Consider the following 14,229-nt stretch of genomic DNA (forward strand, 5'->3'; position numbering starts at 1 on the left):
TTTTAATGAATTCCGCCGCTCACCTGACAATCAGCATTCAGACAATGAGGGCAAATTGAGATGAAGAGAGCATCTCCTATATTTACATCTCCGGCCCACAGTCATGCGGCCCACGCTCGATTGCCCGAATAGATAATTAAAGATGTATTTGATTTTTCATCTGCCCTCTGCTCCCTGATTGCATATGTGCGCATCTATTTTCACAAGGCAATTTTGATTGTTTTGATATGTGTTCTTCTTGCTTGTGACCATGTAAATAGCACCTTTTGATGGATCTTAATGGAAGAATGTTTTGATATCTCATTCCAAACCTGATTTATTAAAGTTGTAACTGCAAGAAATGAGGTGACATTTGAATTTTTCACACCAATTTCCAGTTTGATCCAGTTTACTCACACACCAAATAATATATCCAATCTAATATATCAACTAAATGAACCGAGAGATGTAAATCTGGCTTCATTTTCCTGATTTATCTGTTCAAATTTTAACATTTGACTGATGCCTCTACATTGATATCTCTAAATGAAAGAGTTTTTTCCTATATCCCACCTTAAAAGTGAAACAAAACAGAAATTATAATTTGAAAGTTTGAATATACATATTTTATACTTGAAAATTAGCATGTTGGCTTTGTTGCTGCTTGGCTTAGAATACCAAACAGGTGAATTGTTGGTATTCAATATTCTACCTCAAGGCATGGTTATCCTTGGCGGATCAGCATGGCAATAGTTAATACATATTTTATAAAATGTACTTGCTTTGTGTGAAAATAGAGTGCCTTTCCAACACATTTATTTCAAGAACTTAAGTATTTTGATTAATTTTGTGTGCGTGTGAGTGAACTATCAAAAACACTGTTGGGCTCATTTTGAATCCAGTTTTAAAACATGTATCGTGTGTTTGGATTAAATGCCTCGCAACAGGAACACCACTGCAAAAGCTTCTCCAAAAGCTAATGTTGTATTGGTCCAAGCTGCCATAGAAACATGCTGGAGCTAAAATGACTCTTTTAGTAAAACCTATTAGCAGAACAGGCTGTATTCAAATTGCCTTTGACTCACTAGTGGCAGCACTGTCATAGTGAATGAAGGCGGCTGTCCAGAGTGGTTAGAAAAGATACAAATGGTACTCGTATGCTTTATTAGAATGGTGAATAGCTCAATTCTGCTCTGCATCTCACACATGCAGTTTGCGGTGCTGTTTCCATCATCATCACAGGCCTCTGCTGACAATAAGAACAGTGTTTCAATCCTGCTTCAAAGGTTTGCTCCAAATCAAGTCCACTGACCAAAGAGTGGCTCAGTAAATGGTGCACAATTTAACTTGTCATGGTTTGTCACTTGCTTGAGATGTTATTGCCTGTAATATTCCACTGTAAAGCATTAAGTTTGTCTATCTCCATGGAGACAAGAAGGTGACGGCTCAAGACTAGGGTTAAAAAAATCACATTTAGCAATTAACGCAGCTCAAATACAAAAAAAGATAGATACAGTATTGATACCTGTGGTACACTGTTGGTACCTGTGGAACACTCCAATGAAAGTATTAACATCTCCATGGAGACGAGATGGCGGTGACAAAAAACCAAGTTAGGTACCTTTAAGGCCCATTTGTTGTTATGTACCTTTGAGCAGGGGTGATTCTAGGGAGTGTGGGGGCCCTAGGCAGAAATTCTTAGGGGGCCCTACCAACCAGTGTTCACAAAAAATCTTCGAGGTCTATTCTGTCCTCACTGTGGTGTCACTACCAGGGCTAGACAGATAGCGAACATCCAAAAAAGAGAGTCCAACGACCATGTAGAGAAGACTTGTCTTTAATGTCTTTTAAGACGCTTTTCACCACAACTTGTCTCTTTGACAATTGGAATTTTGTAAAACTGTAACAAACACATAAAAACACATGCAAACCTTATAAATGTACCTTCACATCAATTGTACATGAACAGATACATATAAGAGCAATGAAAATAAAGGTTTGAACACATAGCCTAGCTTAAAATGTGACAAGGCTACATGCACAGCAGCTAGCAACAACCAACATTCAAAGGAAGTACAGATTAAGCTTAAGTTTGATATAAGTTTATATATGCAAACGTAGAACAACATTATAACACAGAATAACATTCAATTTACGGACAAAGATACCCCAAGGCAGAAAACGGGATGTTTTTGTCAGTAGCTGCACTGCCGGAGCCGTACATGCTTGACTGAACACATGAGGCCGAAAAACCAAACTTATACCGACAACGTCCACTAGGGGCAGTAGTCGACTATCGCGCACACAAAGAAGTTTAGAAATGACGTAATCCTGTGTCAGTATTAAGCACAACCAGAAATAAACCATATTATAAGCGCACGGGCAGCTTCGCGGGGCCCCCTAGTGGCCTGGGGCCCCAGGCAATTGCCTGGTTTGCCTAATGAGATGCAGCGCCTCTGCCTTTAAGACCCATTTGATCCGTTTTTCTCACAAAAGAGCACGTTCTCTCAAAGCTACATTGTAATAAGTCTTTCTTACCGTGAACTAAATTAACTATATTTAAATTGAGAAACGTGTGACTAAGGCTTAAATTATTCACAAGGAAAACATCCAGTGGTTTCATTCCTCCAGCACTGAGGATCTGAGCGGTTACAGTGCTGACACGCCTTCACTTTGCTTTCATCCGTTGTGCTAAATTAACGCCATCCCCGTCACTCAGGCATTTGTTTTGGTTTTTGAAGACTTTAAATCCCTCTTTTTTAAATTATTCATTCATTTCGAGCTTATAGCAATAAAAACAAATACATGTCATTTGGCTCGAAAAGGAAAAGGAGTATTATGAAGTCTAATTTTTCATGTCCCACCCTCTCATTACTGCCTTTAAAACTAAAATACACTGCCTCCGTTACTATATCCTATAAAAATGTTTTTCTTGTTTTTTTGACATTTGACTTAGAACACGACCAAAGCAAAATGAAGTACAAAAGGTCATACTCTTCTTCTTATACTTTTCAAAAGAGATTTATTTTGATCCTTTTTAGAACAGTTTGTTCCACAGTTTTACTCACAAAACAGAAGAAAAATACACTTTTGTTTATTTTCAGCCCTTATAACCTAAAAATGACACTTTCCTCTGAAGTTTACCCTCCACTACTACTCTATCAAACGTGATTTCTCAGCCGTGGGACATGGTTGGTCTCTATCTACCCATCATCAATATTTAGATCCCCTTTGCTTCACCTCGGACGTGCACAAATCTGCTTCTGCCCTTCAATTATTAATAAATAATGTGTGCATCTTTGAAAAGAAGAGCTAAAAGCAACATATTTGTGTCTGTAAACTGAAAAACTGGATTTGAAAAGTCAGTACTGCAGTATTTACTGGAAGATGATATATTTTCTGTGTTTAAAATGGCATGAACCCCAAAAGTCTAGGGAATGAACACTCTCATTGTTCATAATTCACTAGTTTTCATACAGTGGGGTTAAACATTTTGTGTCTCATTATGTGCTTGGCAGAAAGGATGTCATTTGTGTTACGATTATTGTGTGAAAAACAACAACACAATTAACAATTAATTCACAATTACTGAGACCGTGACCAAAAAAAGAGTGAAATCTTTTAATGTTGTTTCATTCCCGTTGTCTATGTTATTCCTCAACTTTGTGACCAGCTTTACAAAACTGAACATTCTGATAATAAAAATAAAGTTAGTTTGTCAAAGCGGAACAAGAGTACTATAGATTACAAGTCTTATTGGGATCATTCTTATCTTTTAGTTGTATTTTGACATGAATAATCGCAATAATCTTGACATTCCTACTTGGCTGTTCCCTTTTTAGTTGTTATTCCAAACTCTAAACGTAATCTTTTTATGTTAAAAACTTGATGCCATTACAGTTAGACATATGACAAGCCACTGCATTGTCAAAAATCCCAAACTCCTTCTTATTCACTTTAATCAGTTCCATCAAATAAACACGGCTAATCTATCATAGTTAATCCTGAACCCAAACGTCACATGCAAGCAGAATAATGTCATGTGTCTATGATGGGCAGGAGCATGTCAGATATGTCAGATATCTTTGGATGCGCTGGTGGAGAGGTGAAGCGCATTCATAGTGTGCGTCTGCAGACAATGGTCAGATTTAAAGGTGGAGGAGGCGCGTGGTTCCTCCAGATGAAGCTCAGATGGAGAAGGAGGTTGGAGTGCAGAGGCAGATGTTGGCCTGTAATTGCCTCATAGCGAGATGATGGATGCGGCCCATGTTCTCCGTGGAGTGCAGATTGCAGGGGAACTGAGCAGACAAACCGATGCCAAGGCACGTACATTTTGGGGCTTGGAGTTTGAAGTGTGGTTATAGTGGAATATATTGAGCCTGTTTTAGTTTTAGTCCTGGTTTAGACCTGCTGAAGTCCTGGTTTCAACAAAGTTTTGAGCCGGTTTAGTCTGGCTTGTGGTAGATATAGTGAAATGTTGTTAATATCATGCATGTTGTTTTGAAGATTTCTATATCGAGTAGAATTATTTATTGTAAAATGCAACAAAAACAGCTGGTTGAAAATAAAAATGTAAAACGTGATGTTGTAAACTCTTTAATAAGGATATAAGGTGACATTTCACAGACATTTAACATCTGTCTGATAATTAAACCTCAACTAATTCACTTAAAGACGCGTTTTAACACATTTCTGTTGGATTGGCATAACTTTATTGTCTGCCTTTCATTAGACTGTTTTCTGGATTTGTTTTCTGGGGTGGTTGTACAAAGATAATTCACATAGTGTTTCCCGGCACTCCACTTTTAAACCAAATTGAAGTTGCGTATCTTTTACTGGTGGGGTTCTGCCACCTGCTTGTCTCCATTAAGATGTAATTGCTTTGGCTCGAATGTTCCACGGAGCACCATTAAACCTATTTATTCAGCATTTATTCAATTAGAGATGTTTGTTGCAAAAAAAAGTGTCGATCACCTGCTTGTCTCCATGGCGATCAATGAGTTTCTGCCATAGTGTGAACTAGTGCTGTGAAGATTATTCAGTCAATTGATCGGTATTCAGGTCACAATAAATCATATGGACTAAAAGCTAATTATCATGACTATTTTAGAAGCAATTTAAGCATTTTCAGTGTAATCTGTTCTACAGAATATGTGTTTGTGGCTGTTTATATCACAATAACTTTACTTTCACATTCATAAAGTTTGATTTCACATACTATTGGAAAAGTAATGTATTTGAACGGAAGAAAATAAAGAATTTCACTTTTGTTTTGTTACGTGTCAGTGATCATGAATAATTGTTATATCGTGATGTTTCTTCTCACAATGACACTGACATTTAATTGTGACATCCCCTCTGTGGACCGTTCCAGGCAAAACAAAAACATCACCATTGAGACATCGCAAATGGTGGACCATATAACAGAAATGCTAGATGGTGCACCTTTAAAGAGGGCAAGCATTATTTTAGCTATCCGCAACATTACCGATACACTTATTTAATCTCAGTCTCAGGTGATTAAAACAAATAACATGTACATAATAAAGAGTATGTTTGGCTTGAGATCTATAGAATTTCACATGTTTATTCCCTCCTACTTGAAAACCAGAGTTGTTTTTAGCTCTAGTGCACTCAAATTGTTTATGGTCACTGACGGTTGAGCTCGTCCTTGGTCTCCACTCTTGAGCATCTGCTGCAATAACAACAACAACTGTACTTTGTGATGCTTTTACGCAAAGGGACTGGAGATAGTGTGCACATTCATTTTTAACCTCACAATGGGCCTGCCATGGTCTAACCTTCTTCACTTCACTGAGAGACATGCTGTTGAAAGCATCTAGATAGAAATAAAGAAAATAAATGTGCGTCTTCACATGAAATCTTCGAAACTGGTGGTGCATAGAGAAATATAATATTATTTTTTCATGTTCTTTCTTCATGATGACAATGAAAAAAAAAAACACAGGCCCATTCAATAAATGTCAATGCAAGTCTGCCCAAGTACGGATTTAAAAAAATTACGCTTCTACTGAGTTTTTATTGCGCATTGATTTGCAGTATTTCAATCGCACCATGGGACAGTCTCCACAATCAGATTGAGTCTACAGAGAGTGCTACTGATAGAACAAGGCGAATCAAGTTTCCAGGACTAATTTTAGGCATATCCGCCGACCATAATGGCATTTCCTTTCAAGGAGGAAGCGGAGACACAGGAAGGAGCAGAAAACAAAGCTAGCGGGCGTCGCCCTACTTCCAACACTGTGAAGCCGAGTGCTCTCCGTCTGCATGAGCGCTGGAGGGGACGGCTCTTATTGTGAGAAAGAGACCACCACTGAGCCAGACATGTGTACCCCTGCCCTGACCCCCGACAGCGGGATGTCAAAATACCACCACAGAGCAGCCATGGCAGGGCTAATACCGCACTAAACCATATGAAAACCATAAGTAGTAGTGGAAGTGTTGAAGTAGGAGTAAGAATTGTTTCCGCGGTAATAGCAGCTTATACTTTATCGTGGTTGTAGCAATAATCACAATGATGAAAGCAGAAATAAGAAGTCAAAGTAGTTCTTATTATGTGACAGCAACGACACACTTTCTGAATTCCTTGCGTAAAACCCAACCAGTATTTGTCAAAATGCAGAAAAGTGGTGATCATACAGTAGTTGTTGCATTCAACAATAATAATAGCCGAGACATTGAGAGTATTAGGAGTAGTAGGAGTTGAAAGGAGTATTACAATAAAGGGGCTGAACCCAATAATTATGATCTGCCTGTCGCCATTAAACTTCGGAACTTTGTGCTGTAATTTCAGTGAGGTTCTCCCGGTTAAATAAAGGTTTAATCAATCGAATAAAAAAATATTTAATTTTAGCTTTTCATTTTTGATAACTGTATTTCTTCTGCTGGCTGGTTGCATGTCTGTAACAAAAATAATTTCCCCTTGAGATGAATAAAAGTAATTATGACACTTATACAATCTATCTTGCCCCAGGACAGATATATTGTAGCACTTGGATTAAAATGAAACCGCTGTGTGCTGCATGCAGTTATAGAGTGTTTTATTCTCCGCAAAGCTGAAAGTTGTGAAAAGAAAGAAAACTCTTTGTGGTGAATTATTACAATGCTCGGAATACATTCAATAAGAGAGCAATAACTTTGGAACTCTGAACATTAATAACAGGAACAGGAACAGGAACAATAACAATAGTAGCAAGAATAATCCAATCAGCGGCATAGTAGTAACAGGAGTAAAGGTGTGTACCAGTCTGAATTTGTCAGAATGCCAGAGCAGCAGCATTCACAGTGGGTATGGGGCATCACTAATCCCACTCCAGGGAACAGCCAGTGTGCACATTTCAGTCCCAATTACAGATCTTCAGTAGCACCAGAGGACCAGGACCGTCCAAATGCGGTGATTAGTGTGCGCTTCCTGGAGGGTGACAATGAGAGCAGAACACTGTTTACTGACTGTCTGCGCCGTGTCCATCTGCTGAGATAAACAGAGAGATAACCACTTTCCTATGGAGGCGCTTACATCACAGTTATGCGGTGATATGTGGATTATCAATTCAATAGAAAAGAAAATGTTGTGAATAAGGCAAGTACTGAATTCTGCCCCAAACCACATGCTATTACTGACAGAGGATTGGCTGTTGACCTCTGCATTAAAAACACCCAAGCGACAATTAAACGTGACTAAATCCAGGTTGAAATTGTATTAACTGCCTTAATCTAAAGCGCTTTATAGTAATGTTGTTTTTTTAATCATTTTTTCAACGTTATGATTGATGCATTTCCGTTGTAACATTGCCATGTTTTCTCCTTCCATGTCAATCGTTAATTAATCCACCAGTATTCACATGAACGTCCACTACTGTTTTTATTATATCTGATTTATGTACCTGTGTTCCCTTGAGTTTGTAAACCTCAGCTACCAAAGCCGAGGAAACAGTATTGATGAAAGTGTGGCAATTACAACAATAATAGTTGTAGAAATCGAAGAAGTGTTTTCAAATATTCACAGGAATAGAGAGAGTTCCTGCACCTCTGTCCCCCTCTGACATTTGTGTGGCATCTCGGAGTGCGTTGCCGCCCGTTCATTGACAGACAGTAATAAGATGTCGCATGAATGGGTCTCAGAGGTGTCATGGCGGATCGTCTCCACCTGTCAGCGTTCTGCCCTCTCCACGGCCCCTCTGCTCACCTGTCTGCTTGTCTTTAGCCTGTACTATACCTGTGTGTGTGTGTGTGTGTGTGTGCGTGTGCATGTGTGTGTGTGCGTGTGTGTGTTTGTATGTGTGTGTGTGTGTGTGTGTGTGTGTGCGTGTGCATGTGTGTGTGTGCGTGTGTGTGTTTGTATGTGTGTGTGTGTGTGTGTGTGCGTGTGCGTGTGCGTGTTTGTGGGGACTACTGTGTGGTGATTGTGCTGTCTTCTCTTTGTCACTCAGGTTTGGCCAAGCCCATGGGGTTGGTGGAGGGTCCTGGAGGTTTGGGTCAGGGGGGAGCTGCTGCCACTCTGGGGGAAGACAGTCACGACGCGGAGGGCAAGTACGAGGAGTACGGCTACAACGCCCAGCTCAGCGACCGCATCTCTCTGGACAGGAGCATCCCCGACTACAGGCCGAAAAAGTGAGTTTTCAGCTTTGTTCTTTTCAGCTGTTTTTGACAGATTTTAGCATAACACACGTTTTAGAACTGTGTGTAAAGATATAGTTGATTCCAAGTAGGTATGTAGGATCAGGATGCGCTCTTCTTGGTGAAAAAGAAGAACTACAACCATAGTTTGATTGGGGTAGCCTATTCTTTGCCCGTACACAGTATATGCCTCATTTGAGAGTTAGAAGCCCTGGTAATGGCTGCTGCTGGTGCTGGGATTTGTTTATGTATTCAGGTCAAAATTAGTCCGTTTATCTCAAAAATGTGGAAACGGAAATCTAAATCTCCATGTTGTTTTAATTCAAAATAAATAGTCTTCTATAAATTGCCTGTTTGATTTGAAAATATCATATCATGGGATTTATAATGTGTATGAACTTTAAATCAAACTCTTACATATATCTTTCATTAGGGCTGGACAATATGACAAAAACATTTACAATTATTTTTCTTCCTATTGCTCAACCACATGTTCCAATTAAATTTTCTTTTGTTATATTAAAACAATGATGAGTCAAAATTAATTCTTTGAACATAAACATGATAGACCTTTAATAATTTACTACAAAAAAAATCGTCCTTCACCTGAACTCTGCTTCAAACCACATTCGCTTTAGACCTCTCTCAAAAAAATAACAATTAGAGATGAAGGAATCTTGAAAATATGATTGCACTGCCTATCTTTATTCATGCACACTTTTATAATAATAGAAAGTCATGGCCATTTCTTCAGGTGTGTTGCATTGCCAACCAAGTATGTACTCCTTTCTGAACAGTGTGATTTATTTAAAATTAAATTAAACTCAATGTAGCTGAAAACAAACCCAAGTCAACAGGCTGTATCTTTATTTAATCTTAGTTTGGGTTGGGCAATGTGTTTTTCCCAATTATACAACAATATGGTGCCAGTGGATTTATTTACTTACAATCTTTAAAATATCTATGTTCAGCAAATAGGAAATGATAAAATGCCACAGATTTAGAAATTGACAAGAAAGATGCAATTGCAACCCACATTATAAGAATAATGTGTGACATAAATGACTGTACAGGCCGCAAAAGTCCTTCCCTTCAAAACGTTTATAGTTTCCAACACTTGTTTTTCACTATTGAGTGCCAATCGCGACGAAGACGTGAACAGTTGCCAGTTTAAGCCCTGCAGCAGTTGATCGAGTTTATTTTTGTTAAAGGCGCATATTGTACGACAAGCTCCACTGCCAGCAAACTGACATTATTATTCGTCAAACCCACAATGCGCTTCCGTATTAAAAGGCATTGGCATGTTTTCCGGCTCATCTGCTGTGCCAGGAAATAGAGCCATCAGAAATGTTTAAAGCGTAAAGTTGAATTTGGAACGGTGGGCTTATTGTCGTTCGGCTCAGGCGGGGTCAAAAGTGCATCACTGTGTTGTTGGGTTTGAGGGAGGAAAGTGACAATTATCCAGCATTATCAGAAACTATTTTAAGAACCTCCAATTTCAAATACTAATGCTGGGATTTGAGTCCATCAATCCAGTCATGAGCATTGGATCAGTGTGCATTATTCATATAAATATATATTTTTTAAAAACACTTACAACTTGTATGTTTCATGTGTTATAACATGGATTGTTACAAAAAGTCAAGAGTAAAACATTTGATTTCAGATTGGTGTAAAAAAACATTCAATTCAAACGTTATTTCTCGCTTCATGAACATTTTGACTGAGCCATTTAGATTAGATGTAGGCTTGTATACTTCTTAAAATTTCTGTCATGTTAAATATTACTAATAAAATACATGGCCTTTGTAATTTCTATATTAATTTAAGCTTAAGTGCCACCAGTGTGACTATAATGCTGCCCAGTGGGGGGACATCCACGTGCTGTGCGTGTGTTGCTTTATGGTCTTAATTTCCTGCAGTGATGTGTGACACTCGGCCTCCTGTAAAGTCGCTCAAGTCTGAAACATGAGGACTATAATGCCCTTAGTCTTCAATAAACTGGGCTTTATGTTGCTATAAACTACTCAAGACATAAACTGTAAGCTGTCCACAACGATATACTGTAAAAAATAAATAAATAATGGTAAAATATCGGACGCTGCAGCTGCGACAATTTAACCTTGGAAGAAGAAAAGTACAATAAATCCAAATTTGTTAAAAAAAAAACACACACAACACACACACACACACACACACACAACACACACACACACACGTTTCTATGTTGATTAAAGGTTTGCTAGAGTGTTTCTTAAACTTCCTATAAGTTATCTGTCCTTTTCCTCTGTATCTACCTGGGTTGCAACAATGAAATTTTTCCATGTGTGGACAATAAAGGAATATCTTATCTTAAAGACAGATCTTAAAAACTTGTGTACATGGAAAAATATAATATTTAAATGTTTGTTCAATTGTCTGATGCTAAAGGATACGAGTATTCTTCAGTCGTGTGTGCCATGAGCTAAACCCAGTCTCAAATCATGGGGATTCTGTCAAAATGGTTTTAGACACGCCTAATCCCCAACATAAAAGGACATGAACGAGATACTAGAGATACCATAAGAGCCTCTTTGTTCTGTAATTGCAATAAATGACATTTCATATTACTTACTATTAGGTTGACTGTACCCAAAGGAGTCCAGGCAGACATAGCGCCAGCAGCTCGCTCTAATGGTCGTCTTCCTGTAAACGTTATATTTAGAAGCACAAATGTCGTAGGGTGGTGTATTGTGGCGTAGGGGCTGATCATGGCTGCCACGGACGTTTTCTATCACACAGCGTCAAAGGAACAATGTGGACCGGCCAATTTGAAGGCCGAGGCAGCTTTCCCTTCGGCAGGATAACCATTCATTTCATTTTGTTCGGAGGGTCTTTTTTCACATGCACCAAATGGAGAAAAGAAGGAGATGGGGACTAAAAGGGTTGATTAAAACTGGTTGATTAATTGAAGCAGCCACTGGAAATTGGAAGGTTTAAGGAATGTTCTTTTTTTTTTTTTTGCAACAATGTGAATAATTCAGACGGGACTGCATGAAAAAAAAAGTGGATTCATTTTGCAGCTTTTGATAATGACACAATTATTCTCTTTTCCTTTGAGTGAAAGTTCATCATGCCATGAATGATTGTGTGTGTGTGTGTTCAATTGGCAGAGAAGTGCAGTCAAATAGGCCTGTGCTATGTAGTTATTTTTGATTTAGTTGAGTTGAGAGAACCTTTATTTGTCCTGCAATGGGAAAATTCTTGATAATATATGTATTTTTTTTAACTCTTACATTTGAATTCTATATCTTTTTTTCTTTTCATCCATTTGTTCATGTGTACAAAATATTTCCAACATAATCTTCAACTCAAATGAGCATAGAAAGGCATAACGCTTGTACAGTTAGGCGGATGACTTGGACAAATGAGAGAGAGGCGTAGCCAGTGAACAAGATGAACAGTTTTACGGACGTTCGCCCGGATGGGAGTGTCTGGAACGTGCCTCTGAACTTCATCAATTATCTCCTTTAATATACTAAAGCGCTATAGGCAACATAGAGGGTGCAGCCAGTGAGAGTGTGTGTAGTCTGCGTTAGCCCTTCCATTCCACCAGTAGTGACTTGTCCAAGATGGATTGGCTCCTACCCAATGGTCCACTGCCAAAGATAAGCCCAATACCAATAGGTTTGATAAAGCCTGAGCACACTAGTCCACAGAAACTAGAAATCGATGCTGGAAAAAGTGCTAACCATTTTTTCCCCCCTGTCTTGTTTATGTGACTGTGGCTGCACTTTGAAGAGGGAAGAGAAACAGGAAATGACGGCTTTTAGAATTGGAAGTAAGTTCAAAGAAAGAACATTATTACCTCAGTGGAGCACAAGCAACACTATAGCTCTCAGTCCTTTGTGTCCTCTGTGTCATTTTCAATCCGTCTTGTTGTAAGGAAAGAACTTTGTCATTCTGATGCGCTATTGCAGCTGTAAAGGCAATTGCTGAAGGGCACTTGTGGTAAGTTAGATAGAAGCTCAAACACGTTATGATAAGAATGTTTACTTTGGGATATTAGTATTAAATCACCGCTAAAATGTACCGAAATAAACCTTCTAAGAATGCTAAGGTTTATGTGTGCCAGGTTAACGTCACCTCTGGCAGTCGGCTGTTTGTTGGCAGCCGGAGCAGTGTTTATGTTTGCTGTGATTTTAGTGTAGTGTGGTAGTGCTATTTCTGGAGTGGTTTGACAAGGATTTAATTGAAAGAATCAAGTCAGGTAATTCAGAAATATTGTGATATGAGAGTTGGCAACTTTGAGAGTTGATATGGGAGTTGTCATTTTTAGTTAAAGTACTCAGAGCAATGTTGGCAGTGGAGCAACAGCAGCACAGAGCAGGAGACTGTGGGGCACAATACTGTATATAATAGACTTTTATATACAGCAAGATACAATATTTAGCAATCAAAAGTTTCCAAAAGCCTCCAAAATGCACAAGGAACAAATACCATTTTATAAAAGTTTATTTTGTGATCAAAGTTTAAGTTATTGTACCTTACAGTTTGTAACTTTTCTGGAGTGAAAAGTGGGTGCTGATTAAGGATGGACCATATATAAAAATTATTGAATAATTTAATCCTTTTTTGGCATTATTTTTTTACTAAAGTGAAACATTCATTTGTGAGGTTAACAATTTAAAATAGATTTGATTCGAAATTCAAAAGCTACATTTTGGTATCGGTTAATATCAACCACAGCAGCAAGCCAAATATCGGCGAACGGTATGAGCTCAAAATAACCATTACCTGTGACAAAAATCTCATTTGAAAACAGAACCGCTTCATTTACAGCACACATATGAATGAACCCAAGTAGAATTCGCTGACATTTTGGATTCTATTGCAATATTCTTGAAATTAAACCCAGGGAATATGCTTTTGAACTGCCCAGGACTGTCCATTATCCCACACACTGACAGAAAGCCCCTCTCTCACCAACTTAGTCCTCTGTCTGCCTGTGTGCGGCCAAACTGACTGATAATAATTACAGTCACACTCCTCAGTGATCCTCCTTCTGTGCACACCGCCTGCGTTCTGCTCCTGTCCTTCACGTTCAGAATGACATCCTTGACTCTCACACACACACAGACTTAAAGGGGCTCTACGTTCCTCCATCTCTGTCCTTGGGAGGCTTAGGCCCCATCGCAGCTCAGCGGGCCGTGAAGAGAAAAACATTCAAGTGCACAAATGGGTAGAAAGAGAGCCCACAAAAACAAAAGGTTTAGGTGACAGCAATACATTCAAAAGACGTCTTATTTATTCCATTTGTGGACAAACTTTATTTAGGGCATTGTAATATACATTGTACAAAACAGACCATGATATTATCAGCAATCAAGTTACTTACTTGTTGTAATTAGTACTAAAATTGAGTTGAGAAAAGCTGTGTGTTTTTATCAGTGGCAGAGCAGCTGCTGCTGCTGCTGGTGAAGGCAGAGACACGAAGAAGAAGAAGAAGAAGAAGAAGAAGAAGAAGAAGAAGAAGAAGAAGAAGAAGAAGAAGAAGAAGAAGAAGAAGAAGAAGAAGAAGAAGAAGAAGAAGAAGAAGAAGAAGAAGAAGAAGAAGAAGAAGAAGAAGAAGAA

General features: G+C 38.6%; 1 protein-coding gene and 1 long non-coding RNA gene across 2 annotated transcripts in view; one reads left to right on the plus strand and one right to left on the minus strand.

The window, feature by feature from the left end:
• LOC140347244 (uncharacterized) overlaps positions 1 to 14,229 on the minus strand; it is a 292,223-nt gene that overhangs the window by 11,880 nt on the left and 266,114 nt on the right. The gene's annotated exons all lie outside the window — the stretch shown is intronic.
• galnt9 (polypeptide N-acetylgalactosaminyltransferase 9) overlaps positions 1 to 14,229 on the plus strand; it is a 108,649-nt gene that overhangs the window by 10,895 nt on the left and 83,525 nt on the right. Inside the window, exon 2 of the mRNA XM_072433019.1 lies at positions 8,430 to 8,610. Coding sequence (XP_072289120.1) covers positions 8,430 to 8,610 — 181 coding nt within the window. The remainder of the gene's footprint in view (positions 1 to 8,429; positions 8,611 to 14,229) is intronic.

The sequence above is a fragment of the Eucyclogobius newberryi genome, unplaced genomic scaffold, assembly GCF_026437365.1.
Source record: "Eucyclogobius newberryi isolate DKJ021-1_F unplaced genomic scaffold, fEucNew1.0.hap1 SCAF_6, whole genome shotgun sequence".
NCBI lineage: Eukaryota > Metazoa > Chordata > Actinopteri > Gobiiformes > Gobiidae > Eucyclogobius > Eucyclogobius newberryi.